This window comes from Pundamilia nyererei, unplaced genomic scaffold (genome assembly GCF_000239375.1).
Source record: "Pundamilia nyererei isolate P.nyererei 1_Seehausen unplaced genomic scaffold, PunNye1.0 scaffold00250, whole genome shotgun sequence".
NCBI classification, from domain to species: domain Eukaryota; kingdom Metazoa; phylum Chordata; class Actinopteri; order Cichliformes; family Cichlidae; genus Pundamilia; species Pundamilia nyererei.
The window spans coordinates 130,609-147,153 of NW_005187651.1; the positions used below are offsets into that span (position 1 = coordinate 130,609).

The 16,545-nt window shown below is 39.5% G+C and overlaps 2 protein-coding genes across 2 annotated transcripts in view; one reads left to right on the forward strand and one right to left on the reverse strand.

The window, feature by feature from the left end:
• The window catches only part of LOC102200804 (hsp70-Hsp90 organizing protein 3-like), a 27,404-nt gene extending 22,297 nt beyond the window's left edge, over positions 1-5,107 (reverse strand). The window contains exon 1 of the mRNA XM_005749577.1: positions 4,899-5,107. Coding sequence (XP_005749634.1) covers positions 4,899-4,944 — 46 coding nt within the window. The 5' untranslated portion in view covers positions 4,945-5,107. The remainder of the gene's footprint in view (positions 1-4,898) is intronic.
• A 1,113-nt stretch (positions 5,108-6,220) lies between these two features.
• Positions 6,221-16,539, forward strand: atpv0e2 (ATPase H+ transporting V0 subunit e2). The gene is made up of 4 exons (XM_005749578.1): positions 6,221-6,432; positions 6,989-7,036; positions 13,177-13,275; positions 15,156-16,539. The coding sequence occupies exons 1-3, from the start codon at positions 6,329-6,331 to the stop codon at positions 13,268-13,270; spliced, it is 246 nt and encodes an 81-aa protein (XP_005749635.1). The 5' UTR covers positions 6,221-6,328; the 3' UTR covers positions 13,271-13,275; positions 15,156-16,539.
• The last annotated feature ends 6 nt before the right edge of the window (positions 16,540-16,545 follow it).

Genomic DNA, 16,545 nt, shown 5'->3' on the forward strand with positions numbered 1-16,545 from the left:
GTATATATTCCTGTCTTATTTCTATGCCATGTTTAGTTTTCACCAAACATGGTGCTGTGCATTATGTCCACAGCCAAGTCTTAGTCTTCTAGAGGTTTTGTGTTTGTTCCCCTCCAAACAAGCCTTTCTTTATCCGTCGTGTTCGAATTGTACTTTCATGCTGACTGAGGTCTGTAGCGTCTGAGATGTAGCGCTAGGATTTCTCTGAGGATTGCATGGTCTGATCTTGGGGTGAATTTGCTGGGACGTCCACTCCAGTCACAACCAGTCACTGTCTGTGACTAGGGTTTTTATGTGTTACTTAATTCCAGTAAGTAGTTCATTATGATTACTGATAGGGCGGTAATCATAATGAACCCGTCACTGTCTGTGACTGGTTGTTTTTCAATTCCATTCCTGTCCTATTTAAAAATGTGTTTGTAAAATGATTATCATGATTGAAACCACAGGGCCAAATGTGCTTGACAAGGAATAAAGCTGCCCTTTATGATACAAAAGCTGCTGTAACTTTAACATCTTCTGTTCTCTGTGTATTTTGGAACCGGGGGAGGTTGTGCTTGAAAGCTTTACTCTGATTTAATGCCAAAATCTGTGACTCTTAACTTGAAGTGTAACATCTTTTAGTTCCTGAAAATTTACCAAGCGATTAAAAGAAAACCCATTGGGACCTTTAAGAGATTTAAGAGAATGAGCTGCTCAGTCACCTCAATAACATTTCTTTTTTTTTAATGTTTAATAAATGCTTGTTTCTTATGCAGCTATTTAGGAAAAGCAGCTCTTTAACTGGAACTAGAAAGTGAAACGCAATTCATACTTGGAACTGTTTTTCGTAAGAGTAGTAAGAAGATGCTGATTTCAAATTGTGTTTAAAGTACCGAGACGTACAAGTCTTCTTTAAGATGTGAAATAACATAAGCACTGAAAAGTCAGGGGAATGACGTTCCCAAGCAACACAGTCCAAAGACACGAGGAATGATGAACATGGTAGTACTGATACGAAATAAACCTAATTTATGTCTAGAGGTTATAGATGGCAGGAAGAGGACCGTGTTAATGGTGTAGGCGTTTGTTTAACCAGAAAATTAAATATCTTCAGCTGCCAAAGTCATGATACAGACAGCAAAGGTCAGAACTTGAAAGAAGACACAGTGTGATGAAGGATGTTGGGTCTAGTAATGCTTCAGATTCCTGTCGACTTTTTATTACTTTGTTGAAGGAACATGATGAATTTAAAGTGTATCATCAGTTTTAAATGTACATGAGCTGAGTGCATATTATCCCATATGGAAAAGATCTAAATCTTATAAAGTTTGTATCTGTCTTGTGTGAAACTTGTATGAAAAGCAAACAAGAATTAAAACAGATATAAGATCCCTTGAAAAATTATATAAATGAAACTTGTATGTTTTGGATACTTCCTAAAACAATATATGAAAGTAATGAGAAAGTGGCCACTTTCATGAGTAAATCATGTAAGCCTTATATGATTCACTATATGAAGTAGGCCACATCTTATGCAAAGTTTTTTCTATTTCTTTTCTATATGGGATATTACACACGGATATTTAATCATGGATCTGGCAGGTTACCTGTAGATGATCCCACTCAAACTGATCACCATGACTACTGATGTTCTAAGAAGTGGGTCTCTCAAGTCTTTCTATCATTATCATTCGATACTGGTGTATCCACCGTAAAGGGCATCCATGTGGGTGCTCGTCACACGTGGTGTGTCGCTAACATATACGCCACGCCATCGTATATCAACAGGATCCCAGGATACGCTCAGTGAAACTAAAAACAAGCTGAGTTCAATACCTGCCTATTTTTCTTTGCATTTTCATCACTTGAAAGTCATTAATGTTCCACAGGGTGTGGTTTCCACATCACAGCAGTCTGCATCCTATGTGGACGATTAGGAAGGGCTGCACGATTACAGCCAACACAGTTCAACATTGAGATCATAATAATTTGTCACAACTTTTCATTGACTGCAGTGACAACATGTTTTTATTTCAATATAAACACAACAGTGCTTTTACATCTGTACTTTATATAGAAACACTATATTTCCAAAATTATTCACCCACACATTATATTCCAAGTGCAAAACTAACCCGGAGACTATCCACCACATAGTAGCAAGAACTAAGATGGAGGCTGAAGCAGCATACACTCAGAAGTACATCCAAGCGACTGTCAAACTCCTGATTTATGGTAAGGTTGGGGTCATCACTGATGAAGTCTTCTCCTCATGGGATTAAAAGAGAAATTTGTTTTAAAAAAACAAAGGGCATCCATATGGATAGACACTTTCAGCGATTGCCCAACACTGAATAGCACGGAAACTGAGCAAAATTAGAAAACTGTGGCACTAAGTGGGCAGGCTCACAGCTAAATTTAGCAAGTAAACTATGCAAACAGAGCCTGGAATGTCAACTAGCAACCAACTACATAGACATAGTTAAAGGCCATGTCATACATAAGGAATTTCCGTTTGGATTTAGTTTCAGGTTTCATTTTCATTCATAAAATTCTGTCTCAACATGTACCTTTGGTGGTTAGGGAAAAATGTAACTGAAAAAATTGAAAAATAAAAGTACAAAGGAAGGAGGTATTTCTTGTAGTGCTCTTTGGTACATTGCAGTGGAATGAGTGGTTTGCTGAACCTGCTTCTGCGTGAGATGAGGCATGTGTGACGGAGATTCAAGCTCCAAACCAATACATAACCTCACTGACTTATAAATCACTTTCTTTAGTCTTTTAGTATTTGATGCCCCTGTGCACCCCACCATAGAGCACAGCACTGAACCCCAGGCACATAAAAGTCCTGTTTATTGTCATACATCTGTACGTCTGTATTGTATGAGTGATTTTGTTCTCCTGATGTTCACAAACAAGTTTTCCTGTTATTTCTAGTAATTTGATTTTTAAAAATGTATATGGTGCTGAATTAATTGAATCCCTAATTTTAAAAATTGTTTAAAAGTCTTCTCATTAAAAGTCCTTTCATGGTGATTTTCCCACTGAGGAAAGGCCAAAACTTCTTTGCGGAGGGCACCAAATTTGTTTGTATGCAAACAAAATTAAAGTACATTTTACTGCTTTCAGTAAAATTCAACTTTTATTTTCTGTCTCCTGCTGCTGGCTTGAATGCCCCATATTTGGAGTGTAGACACTTTTATTAAGTCTTCATTACATGGATGACGTTATTACCGGTCATGGCTGACCATAAACTTAAAGGTTACAGTGGTGGTCAGACCAGTTCCTGTACATTCTTGTGGGGCTGGCGTGCAGCTCATTTGTCAGTCAAATATTTTTGGTTGGGCTTATAATCCTTTTCCAGCTGAGTCTAAACATAGTAAACGCCCAAACAGGGCACCTAAGATCTAATTCATTTGCAAACAGAAATGGAAATCATCATAACAGAAGACCAAAAGTACAATTTTGAAGCCATAAAGGTCTTAAATATGAACTGTGTGGCACCCATCAGTATAAATGCAGACTTTATAAATGACTTTTAAAATAATGTTCAGCTTTAAAAACAGCAAGCTGCTGTAGTGAACTATTTACCTTGTAGTGTTCACTCTTTAACTTTAGTTAAACAGTTGTTTAAAAGTGTGAATAGCCTTTGGAACTAAAGGGTCTTCGGTCAATGTCATTTGTATGCTCTGTTTACACACTACATAGCAGATCTATATGAGTGAGACAGACTACAAAAAACTCAGATTATTATTACTCAGTAGTAATAATAACTTGGATGCTCATATATGTGCTTTGTTCACAACAGACACTGTTATAAATTAGTGATGCACCAACCCTGTTGGTCATTTGATACCTCAACTCAGGATATCTGCCAATAAAACCATGTTCCAGAGCAATCTTTCTTTATCCTTTATTTATAGTGGTTTTAAAAAAGGCAAAATGCCACAAAACCAATCTCCAAAACCTCACAGCACTTTAGTAATCTGAATGATTCCTATAAAAGCCATGGATTACTGTTGGCTGCTACTGGCCTATTAGTCACACATAGCTAACAATAATCAACTGGCAATAACAATGGTGTGTGTGCATGTGTGTGAATGTGTAAAAATATTACTAGTATTATAAATCAGTAATGTCATACCTGATACTCAATGGGACATTAATAGGATTGTGTAAATACATATAGTGCATGAAGCTGAACTCGGATTAAAGTAAAGTGAAACAGGTGGCAGCTCTGGCAATAACCTTCTTCAAATACAATAAAGGCATAGATGGCCAGTTACTATTACTGTGGTTGGTTTGTGATTGTCTCCAAGGTATGTGTATTATACATAAACACTGATAACAATTCCAAAGAGCCCTCATTTCTCCCCAGAAATGTTACTTTGGTGAGCTCTGGGCTCTCACTCAAGTCAGAACTCACTGTAAAATCAGGTCACTTACACAAACACGAAGAACAATTAAAATTACAGGCAGGAGTGACTAAAACGCCCACTCTCCACCTGAGTCCAACTTCTATTAACCTAAAAACACAGTTTGGTCTTATAACACTCAAAAAGGCCACACTTCATTCATATGTAAATGTAACAATGTAGCAACTATAGAAACTCGGAAAATGCCACCAACATCATTATATGTTGGCAGGTGACGGATAACAGTACAGCTACTGAATCTCTGAATAGTCTGTTTGACTCTTTATGTTTTATACATCTTTCTGGCATATTTTTCTAACACATATACAGACTATTTCCGAAAGTTATTAATTGTGAGTGCTACTGAAGCCTGGACAATAGGGGCTCTGAGATACAGTATTCAATAAAAACAGAAAGTCCACAGAGCAACCAACCAGTGTCACCACTTTATTTCACGGAGGAGCCGAAAGTTGGTAACGGCTGGCTGGCAGTATTACTCACCGCCTCTTAAGCCTAGCAGCCGGCAGATATCTCTGGTGAACTTCATCAGCTTTTACCGTCCACACATTAGCGGCCTCACTCGGCATTAAATCCCAGCTGTCCCTCTGTACACAGTCACACACTTCCACCCTTCATTAAGCGCCGACAGCTCGCCGGTGCCAGTACCGGCTCATATGAAACATTCCCCGCTGATCCGCCTCCGATTGTACTGTCATCAAGTTAACTGGATTACAGCAAAACACTTTTCCGGTTATTGCTTTCAACAATAAAATAGGAAAAACGGCTTCCTTTCCACATCCATCAAAATAAAACCGCGGAAGCGTTAACGTCGGTCTTTTCATAATTTCCCTAAAGGCTTGACATCAAACTGCGAGATTTACACGTTGAAAAGAATAGAAAACAATATAATATTTAAAGATCAATAAATTGTACAACTACGATTATTTTTTTGTGGGTTTTATTTAATGTTTTGTCAATAATTTTGTTTTACTTGCATTTTAGATTCATTTATTTCATTCTGTTAACTGTTCCAGCATTTAACTATAATTCCCTATGAGTGTTTCATTCTGAATAAACTATACTTTTTTTTTTACATGTATTCACTTCAAATGAAGATTAATTGAAGATTAAAAATATTAAATCCTGTAGTAAAGCCATCAACAGGGAATATGAAAGGAGCAAATGACATAGTGATTCACATCAAATGCCTCTCAACACATTTTCTACTGTATCATAAGCACCAAATTTTGCTTATAAGACAGCAAATTTAAATATGTACTCATTTGGTTTTCTTTCTTCTTTTTAAATGAAGTTTAAGCTGTTTGAAGCCCAGTAAAAACAATGTTTTTTTTCCAAACTTTATTTGAAATTATAAAGTGAACAGTCAGTCATTCCAGTTCAGTTTGTAAAAAAAACCCAATGTATTTGAGGGTTTACTTGAGCAGATGTGAAATGTAACAGTGAGGTCAGAGGTCAAATGTGACATGATATTTGGATGTTTAGAATACCAGTACCATTTACTAAAAGGAAGTATACAATAAGAAGCTGTAGCAGAAAAACAAATATGGAAACTTAACTTATTAGAAATGTTTATATTTGGTTATGGTTTAATTAATTAATTAAATATATAGATTTCTGCTGAAAGCATGGTGTGTGATGTGGTGATGGTGAGGGGGTCTGCACTTGCCTCTAATCTGCTGGCATATACATCCGTCCAATCCCCCCGTTCTGTAATGCTGAAAGACAGCAGGCTGAACCAATAAAACGTCGCTTTAGCAGAGCTTTCAACCAATCATCGACAGCAGCGACTGATTTGGGCGGGTCCCTAACAGAGGCGACAGACTGGCTCAGCGGCCATTGAAGCATCTTTATCTTCAAAAGGACAAGCAGAGATTTTTTTGTACATCTGCGGGGTCCTGCGGACTGAAGCCATGGTCTATCATTCTCTCGCCCTGCCGATGATCTGCTTCACCACGTTATGGGCGTTGGTGGGGGTCGTAGCTCCGTTTTTAGTGCCCAAAGGACCCAATCGGGGGTAGGTGGTGTAACTGCTTTTAATTGGATACAATTAACGACATCATTTTGCGTTCCCTTTCATTTGACAGTGTTATTATTATACTTTGTAACTATAATTGTATTTTCCTTGCTGTTAGTGTTTTCGCTGTGTCGGTCGGAAAGAATCTTTAGACATATGCGACGCGCGCGAGCGTGCTCCTGATCCTCTTCTGGTGATGGAGGCCCAGCGTCATCCACGAAACAGTCATTCAGCTATCCCTCCATCCAAACACACACACACACTACAAGTAATTTCAAAGGTCGAGTCGGCAGGGATAATGTGGGCTCGTTTGGACAAAAGTCATTCTGATGGTTTTATTTGTGAAAAGCAGAGTACGGGGAAGATTGTAAGTCGTGGAGTCAGGGCCAGTCTCCTTGAAAAACTGTGTGATTACAATATTTCTATCGTTTGTGCATTAATGTCCAGTATTGCTCAGTATGTGACTCGGGATCTAATTTTAATAATGTTTGCTTATGAATGTTATAATAGTAAAAGTGGGCACGTGTGACTCTGACTCCTCTGCTCTCTCTGACAGTGTGATTGTCACCAGTCTGATCCTTACAGCGATCTGTTGCTACTTGTTGTAAGTACCTACTTGCTTACTCTTCTTTGGTATGTAGCTGTTGTCATTTTGCATGTTGGCCACTTTGTTAAGTACACCTGCTCAAGGGCTCATTAATGCAGGGATCTAATCATCCAATCACATTTGAGCGACTTAAAGAATTTAGGTATGTAGACTCCTTGCTGAAGCTCAAACTGATCATTAGAATAGATAAGAAAGGTGATTGAAATATGACTTTGAATGGGGAATGGCTGTTGGTGCCAAGCAATGGTGATCCAGTGAGCTGCAGTAACCTGGGCTAAAATGCCTTGTTGATGCCAGAGATGAGAGGAGAATGGCCAGACTGCTTTGAGCTGATAGGAAGGCGACAGTAACTCAAATAACCACTTGTTACAACTGAGGTGTGCAGAAGCATCTCTTAGCACGCAACACTTTGAAGCTTCAAGCCGATGGATTACAGCAGCAGAAGACCACACCGTTACCACTCCTGCTCTTTTATTTAGCACAAACTCACAAAACATTTTCAAAGGAAGACTGTAAAAACAATGTCTGGTCTAATGAGTCTTAGATTCTGTTGCAGCCTTTGGTTGGTCTGGTCAGAATTTGGCATAAGGAACATGAAAGCATGGATCCACCATGCCTTGTGTCCCCAGTTCAAGTTAGCTGTAGTGTAATGATTTGGGGAAATGGCTTCTGCTACACGCTGGAGCTCAAATCGTCTCAAACTCTTGAACATGACAGTGAGTTGACTGAACTCCAATGGCCTCCACAGTCACCAGATATTAATCCAATAGAGCACCTTTGAGATTTGGAGAGCGAAAGATAGAGATTGTTAGTGAGGTGTAACTAATAAAGGGTCTGATGTTCAACTGTTTGCATGAAGCTAAAATTTGGTTATCACATAATTTTCTTACATTGAACGAGAATAAGACCGAAATCATAGTCTTTGGTAGTCACACTCCGCTAGACCAGTTAGCTGACGCCCTAGGCCCTCTCGCTAGCCATCTCTCGCTCACTGTAAGGAACCTTGGAGTGTTCCTGGATGGCTCTTTTAAACTTGAGAAACAGGTGTCCACTGTGGTAAAAAACAGCTTTTGCCAGTTGCGTCACATATCTAAAGCAAAGCCATTCCTTCCTTTAAAGGATCTTGAAAAGCTTGTCCACACATTTATCACATCCAGATTGGACTACTGTAACTCCCTCTACTCGGGCCTCCAACACTCTTCTCTTTACCGGCTTCAGTTAATTCAAAATGCAGCTGCGCGTCTTTTAACAGGTACGAGAATCTATGAACACATAACTCCAATTTTAGCCAAACTACATTGGCTCCCTGTTAAATATCGCATAGATTTTAAAATTCTTTTGTTCACTTTTAAAATTCTGAATAATTTAGCGCCCACCTATCTCTCTGAACTACTCCTCTTACACAATCCCAACAGAGCACTTAGATCATCCAATCACAGGCTCCTAGCACAACCTAGGTTTCGAATGAAGTCGAGAGGTGACCGGGCCTTTGCAACCGTGGCACCCAGACTCTGGAATAACCTCCCTGTTCATATTCGTACTGCAGAGTCTATCCAGTCTTTTAAATCACGTCTTAAAACGTATCTTTTTACTTCGGCCTTTGATTCTAACTAGTTGGCTGTTTTAGCTTGTTGTGTTGTTGCCTATTGTTTATTGTCCTGTTTTATTGTTTGTTTTAATTGTCTCATGTTTTTACTGAATGTGAAGCACTATGGTCAACACTGTTGTTTTAATATGTGCTATATAAATACATTTTGATTTGATTTGTATTTGCCACAGGCTTACTAGCAAATTGAGAATTTTTAGAGGCACAGAGGGGACAGGGTCTTTTTACCTGGCTCTATCTCCAAGGGTAAATTTTTGCCAAATACATGACATAAGTTACCATCGGTTTCATAAGAATATGAAACCATGTTATTTATTTTTTTATTTTTTAAATTTTTTTACTGTAAATAAAATGTTTTTTGTGGCTGTAGCATTTTAGTGACCAACATATGAAGTATGAAGATAAACATCAGTGTTTCCTCACACACAGACCAGGTCAGTGACCTGCCCAGGAATGTTGACTGCTGTGGAAATATATTTGGTGACTCACGTTAGGATTTTTTTTACAATTTATCTGACAGAACAACACTAGCAGGAAGTCCCCTTGCTCTTATTTTGAAAGTTCAGTCACTGCTTACCATTGAGGTCTGGCCCTTCCTGTGTGTTGTTTGTGTGCCCGTTGAACTCTTGCCAGGCTGATATTGAGCCAGTCCTCAGTGTCATTCAGCTGCTTGCCCACTGATGATCTCACTCCCACAGTCACCCACACTCCAACATCTGGGACTGCAGCTGCACACGTAACTCTTGCTCTACTCTTTAAAATCTGCTCTGTGCTGGAGAGTCACTGTAGTCAGAACCTGCAGCAGGCCATGTGGTGGAAACTCGTGCGTGCTGATACACATGAAGCGAGAAGATCTACAGCTACGTTTTAAAAAGCAACAGTGATGAATAGGTTGTTAATTAAGCAATAATGTTCGTCATAGTTTTCTTCTACAAAAACAAGATGATAATGCATGAGGACAAAAACTCTGATGAAATGTATTGACACTTTTTTCAATAAACAAGGTGAAAATGGAGATGAGACCCAGATAGAACCAGTTAAGTTGTGTAGAAAGGCGAGCCAAGTTTGGAAGTGGTCGCCTTGTGCAGTAAGGATAGACGTGCTGTTTGATGTCAAGGAAAATAAGACGCTTTGTAAACCTTGTGGATCAACACTCACCAATAAAAACACAACAGACTTTTACACTTTTACTCAACTGAATCAACTAAAATCCAACTTTTAACTCGTTATTTCTATCAGCTAACAGCTCCATGTTGCTTTCATGGGAGGCGAGGGAAATCAAGGAAAATGGATGCTCTCTGCCTTTCTTTCTCTCAAAAGCATTAATTATGCCCAATGGGACATCTGTTTTACATTTTACAAGGAGGATACTTCTGCATTGGGTTAACAACATCCCGTGTGTGCTGGAGGCCCTAGAAGTTACACACTGATAACAAACCCTGTAAAACATCTGCAGCCTGACGAGCTGAGTCACAGCAACGCCATCAGCCAGCTGATTCCTGCTGACACGAGTTTTATTTTGTTTTTGTTTTTCCCAAGTGCAATAAGAGAGCGAGAGAGAGCACAAATTGGGGTTTGGTTGAGACAGAAATCCGAAAGATGAGAAAACTAACCAGGCTTGTTCTCGTCTGATAGCACAACGAAGGTCAAACTGAAAAAGATATGAACTCTAAAGTGTCCCAGTGTTGTAGATGCATATATATGTGTATGCACCTAGTGGGGCTGACTCAAATCTTTCATTTGGCCTTATGTGTCTGTAATTTGTCCATATCTACATTTAAAATACCAGCATACTAATAAGACTACTGAAACACAGGAATGAACCCAGACAGGTAACAAAGACTGAAAGATCTCAGTGGCAGGAAGTATCAGTAATGGCTCAGTTGTTATCCTTGATAAATCTCATAAAGGGTTTGCTGTTTAAGCTCATGTAGCCTACAGTTGGTGCACAGCTGCAAACTGCTTTGCAACCCGCAGCCTCCCCAATGAATCAGTGTGGAAAATTCAGCAGATTATGTTGATGGCAGCTCGTAATCAAAACATCTTCATCCACCTCAGCATGAAATAAAAAGAATTCATAGTTTGTGTTTGTCTGCAGTCTGTGTGTTTTAATATTTGTATTCATATTTCATCAATGTGTTTGTTGTCTCTGATATCTGCTCCGTACTGCGGTTAAGTCCTGCTTCTTCTATCACTGCCTCCAGCTTTGTGTGTAATCACACGGAATGGTCAAAAGAGGTCCCAGAGGAGAGCTGCGCAGCTAAAGTAAATTACAGCAGATGAAAACGACCACGACAGTAACAATATTCTTCTCAGCATAGTGGTCCCGACTGAAATGCTTTATAAAACAAACAGCAGTTTGGCATATACGCAAAGTGACATGGCAATCAGCATTCATTTTCAGGGAACACCAGTACCCTGCACTCGTTTGGCTATGGCTCTGTGGGGGACCTGCAAATGTGTAGGAGGGCTCTGGTCCTCTGGTCTATCATCAGAAATGTTCAGTTTGAAAGCAGTCGCCGTTTTAAGGGGGATTAAAAAATGGGGATGCAAGAAGAGGTGGGATGTGCATAAATAAGATTATCATTCTACCACTAGAGGGAGCTGGGCACCCTCAGGATAAACCTCCACCAACAACAGCATTCGTACTGTAAACATACACTGTTTGCACAGTTTTAGCCTGGAAATGATGTACCTGGATCAGCCGTACAGATCTGTTCCACAAATCTCGCTGTGTGTCGTGAGTGTCTGCTGTTCTTTTCCCAAAAATAATAACAAGCTTATTTACGAAGAGCGTTTAAAAACATGCACAGATTGGCTTACAGGAAGAAAAATAAAAGCAGAAAAGGTTTTAACCAGTTTATTAAAAGTGCTGTGAACAAACGAGGAGACCTTCTTTTCCATTTCATGTTTCTCTGCATTGGATAAACTCTTCCTTCGCTCAGGCTACAGACTGCTTTCTACAAGTGTCTACAGTTGGCTTCGGCTAATTTATGACCCAGTTTTCTGCCTCTGGCAGAACTTCAGCAGTAGATACTGGCTACAAATAGAACACTACAGCCAATCTGTTTTCTTTTTCTTATTTTTGGTATTTTTACTGAAGCCCTGAGATAATAACAGAAAGTGTTTGTGTAAGCTGACACTGATGCAAACTGTGTTGGAGGGTTTCTAACACATTGACATTTAGAGGAGCCAGATTGGAATTTCATCTTTCTTCTGTTTTTCATTATTACTATTATTATGTGGGGCAGTTCTACATCCTGCTTTTAACAGTCAGTCGTTGCCTCGATTCTTTGTCCACATCTTCTGAAGTGTCCTTTTGCTTTCATAAAGATAAAAAGTAATTTTGTCGTCTCAGTCGAGACCACTCAGAGAGACTGACTCTTAGACCCTCACCACTCCTTTTTCTTCACCTTTACAAATAAGCGTCCTGCTTAAGTTGCTGTGCCTGAATTTTAATCTGCTATTAATCACTTTTTCTAAATTGACTCTATAATAAGTTCCCAGAAGAGCGTCTGACTTAAAGTCCAGTAAAGAGGGATGAAGGTCGCACTCCTCTCTCTCATGTCAGTTTTGTATTTTAAAAAGATAGAAATTATGATGGTATTGAATTCCTTGTTTTTCTTGTTAGTAATGATTGGCATAAATAACTGATAACGTTTTATAACAGAATTAGGGCTGTGCGATATGACCCAAATCTCATATCCCGATATAAGAATTCTATCGTCCGATAAAGATATAAATCACAAAAATTTAACATTTTCTGTAAATTCTGTGAATCTCGGGCAGCTCGACTCGCGTGAAGTGATTCCAGCTGGGCGTCGTGTACCTGGAAACGAGTGTTTTAACAGATGCATAAAACGATGCATTTTTAGACATAAGTTGTAAAGGCCGCCGTTTTCTTTGTGAGTATTTATTACACGGCGTGCTGCGGGGAAAAGCCTAACGTTTGAGTCTAAGGTTTAGTTTTTTAGCACCTGACGACTCTTTCTTGTTTCTCATCCGTAAATACTCGGCATAATCCTTCATGTGATTCAGTTTATTTTGAAGTCTCAACAGGATCTTGAGCTTTATTGTGAAAGGTTTATGTGGAAAATAAACAAGCGGACATGCAAAGGTTTTACCGTCGTTGTTGCTAACGACAACGCATAAAAACAGGTGCTTGTCCGTCTGTAGTGTGGTTATATTAAATATAAGAGAAAGAGAGAACTTTAAGAAATGAATATAGCCACTACAGTGACCATCAAAACGATGAAAAAATATTGCCGTAAACAGTTTATTTTGCGACACCACGAAACAAACGATAGCGTTTTTATATCGTCATCCGATATATATCGTCATATCGAACAGCCCTAAACAGAATCATTTTTTTTAAAGTTGCTTCAATTGGAATCCAGATTTTTTTTTTTCCAGCTCATACGATCGAATGGTACCGTGACCTGGTTACAACCATGATAAATGCACCCATGTTCTTTCACCACACTGATGGTGCTTTGTCATTTATCTGCTCTCTCTCACTTTCTCTTTCTAGTTGGTTGATAGCCATTCTGGCCCAGACCAACCCTCTGTTTGGTCCTCAGCTCAAGAATGAAACTATATGGTACCTGCGCTACTTCTGGGAGTAAACAGGGTAAGTTTGGCTGAGCAGAACCTCAGAGGCGATGCTGAGGTTTAAATTTATCATCTTAAATGTTTATATGCTGATTATATTGCTTTATAAGAAAGGCCCAACTCTGAGTACACTCTGTGCCAAAAGTGCTGACAGGAAATTACATGCTTTTGCAGAGCGTGCTTTTGCAGCTAGAAAGTGAAACCAACTAGGCTGTTGCATCGAAACTTAAAGTGCGGTGTGACGTGGAGAACAAGTATATAAATACTTGGGCTTCCGTTTGTGCTTCAGACCTTGGATTGTGTGTTTTGTGTTCAGGTCTCCATATCCCAGATATGTAAAATAAAGATCATTTTTAAAGTAAAAGGACCACTTCTGAGCTGGGACTTTTTGGCCGTAAAGAATACAAAAGAACCGGGATTTAATACTTGGTGCCACTGACCCAGATTCTTGTGCAGCTGAGGTGACTAATTTGGACCTTAAGGTACGATCTGATACGAGGTGGACAACAGACCGGTCTAAAAGAGTATAGGTAAGCGCAAGCCTGTTGAAAATTGTGCACATTGGATGAATTCTAAATTAGTTGTCCACCGAATTGATCATTGTTACCGTTAAATGGCTCAGTAGTCGAAATTAAACTTAATTATAAAATCTGTTAAGTAGATTTCAGGTGACATGTCCATGATATGATGACAGAATCTAAGCAAAGTGGGTAACTGGCTCACTGAATGTCAGTCCAAAGCTAGTCTAGATGATTCCATGCGTTATCCAAAGGCAGCACAAACGGTGGTGCACAAACATGCATGCTGGGTGTAGTACAGTCCAGGAATAAAAGTGTGGAACTGGAAATGAGCTTAATAGGTCACTTTTATTTATGTAAAATCTCAAATTGTTTATATAACTGTTTCTTTTCCTCATAATTTTTTGGGGGGTGTCACCTGGTTGTATGTAATGTCCTGCTGTTACCAGAAGGTGGCAGTTGAGGACTGCTCGGATATGATAAGCGACTGTAATTATGCTTGAAATGCCCATCCCTGGTAAAAATTAAATACAGTCTGTACAGTCGCTGCAGAATCACAGATCTTTTTAAGTACACCCACACACTGAACATCACCCTTCAAAACAAAAGCTCACTGCTGATTTATTTTTTTTTTTTGTCATAAAATGACCATTACTGAGTAAAAACAGTGGCTGTTCATAAATGTTTACTGTGGAAAAAAGACTTTAAGTGTAATCAAATCAATGAATTGGATGAATTACGGGGTAAGAAATACACAGGTTTTTATGTAGAGACCTTTTGCTACATATCACCATGTGCATGTGTCGTATATGTGGACCTTTAAGAGTTTAAATGAATGGTTATTTCATAGCTGTGTGGAATCATTTTATGTTTCAAAGAAAAAAACCAAGCCGTTGCCATAGGCAAACAAATTATTGAGAAGAAACCTGAGAGCTGTTTCGTTTTTCTGTATTTCCTTTTCTGCCACTCAGTACCATCAGTTCCTGCGCCTTCATTTGTTCTTCGCAAATTAAAAAAAGAAAAGAGGGGAAAAAAGCTCAGTTTTTCAAATTTAGAGCACAGTGGGGGGAAGAAGAGGAAAAAAGCTCACTACTAAACAGCCCCTGGGGACAGAGGTGGCATTCAGGCGTGAATATTTATCAACTCCACGGAAATGTGAGCCGGGTGAAATAGAAAATAAGGGCACTTTTATGAATTTTCAGAGGACATGTTTGCCACACGAGTCCCCTGATGCTTTTGGTCACGCAGCGCTGACAATATTTGAAAGAGGCTGTTCGGGGTGGGGGTATTGTTGGCTACAACAAACACGCTGGTTCGATTCACGCCTTAAGATGACATATTTGTGATTGTGCTGAAATGTTTGCTTTCCTTTCTGTTGCAGGGCTGTTCGATGTGATGCCTCTCATCTTTCCTGTCCTCTGGTTTGCTCGCCTTTAGTTTCGGCATGTCCTCAAACACCCGAGCAGCCTGCAGAATGGGTGGATTCATTTTGTTTTGCCACCTTGTTTTTTGTAACCTTGAGGAATCTTAAGAATAATAAGAGTTTTTTAAAAAAAAAAGCTGAATTCATCCTGTGACTACAGAACAAACCAAGATGAGGAAAGTGAAGCGTAACCACCCCCCCCCCAACCCCCCCACTTGAAATGTGCAATCCTTTAGTTTAGTTTCCGTGTACATATTTTCTTTTTGCGTTGCTGCCATCGTCAGCGAGGAACATGGATTTCTGTGTGTATTTATTTTGGCTTGCTGACACTGATGTAAGCCTGGTGTAATCACCTCAGTGTCCGCGAGGTCCTGTTATATAAGTGTTGTTACCCGTGATGTAATGGGGTGTGAGTGTGAGCGCGTGTGCGAGCGTGTGAAGAGTTCATTAATGTGGGCGCTTGGACCGCAGCCACGAGAATCTCCTGAAAGCACGTAAAAAAAAATGAGAAAAAAAAATAAGCAGAGAGCGATTCCTTCCACTTTGGGGGCACTTCAGCGTGAAACTCCCTCCCACATTCCCTCGTGCTCCGCACCACGGAGGTCCTCGTTGCCATGGTGATCTCATCGCCCAATTCAGCCCCTCTTCACTTGACCCCTTTTGATGAAATCCTGCCCAATTCTCGCCTGCCTGTGTACAGATGTACTGTAGGTTGTACTGTAGGGACGTGTTTTTGGAGCAAAGCTGCAGATAGATTGGGTGTTAACATCTGCTATTTTTAAAATGTACCTTCAAACAACGCTTTCACTGCATTCCTCATTTTAACTTTAGCAAATAAACTCAGACTCTCGGGAGCTTTTAGAAAACAAAGCGATGAAAAAGTGCGTTATTAAAATAAGATGTGAAGAAACCTGCAGCATTGTAACCTCTGATAGGCTGAATATGAGTTTTTTTCTAATTCAAAGGCGAACAATCCCCGTGCATGCATCACTAATTCTTGTTTGGGGAAATAATGACAAGTGCTCTGAATTTATTTTAATATAAGAAGTCTTATCATTGCAGTTATTGGTTATTTATCTTATTTCATCTGCAGTCCCTGCCCTTATAATCGCACACAGAAAAAAAGCATGTACACAATAAAACACCCCCCAAAATTAGTTCATTGCACCTTACCAGCCACTGCCACAATTACACCTCCCCTCTCCAAACCTTGAGCGCCCGTCCTTCCCTCCTCCCTGGAACTCGCCCTCCCTGTCCTCTTCTCTGAAACCGCTTTGCTTCAGCCAAAAAGAATCCAAATCAAAATACAGCTACTTTTTAGAAAGACCAAATTGTGTTCTGTCTTTCC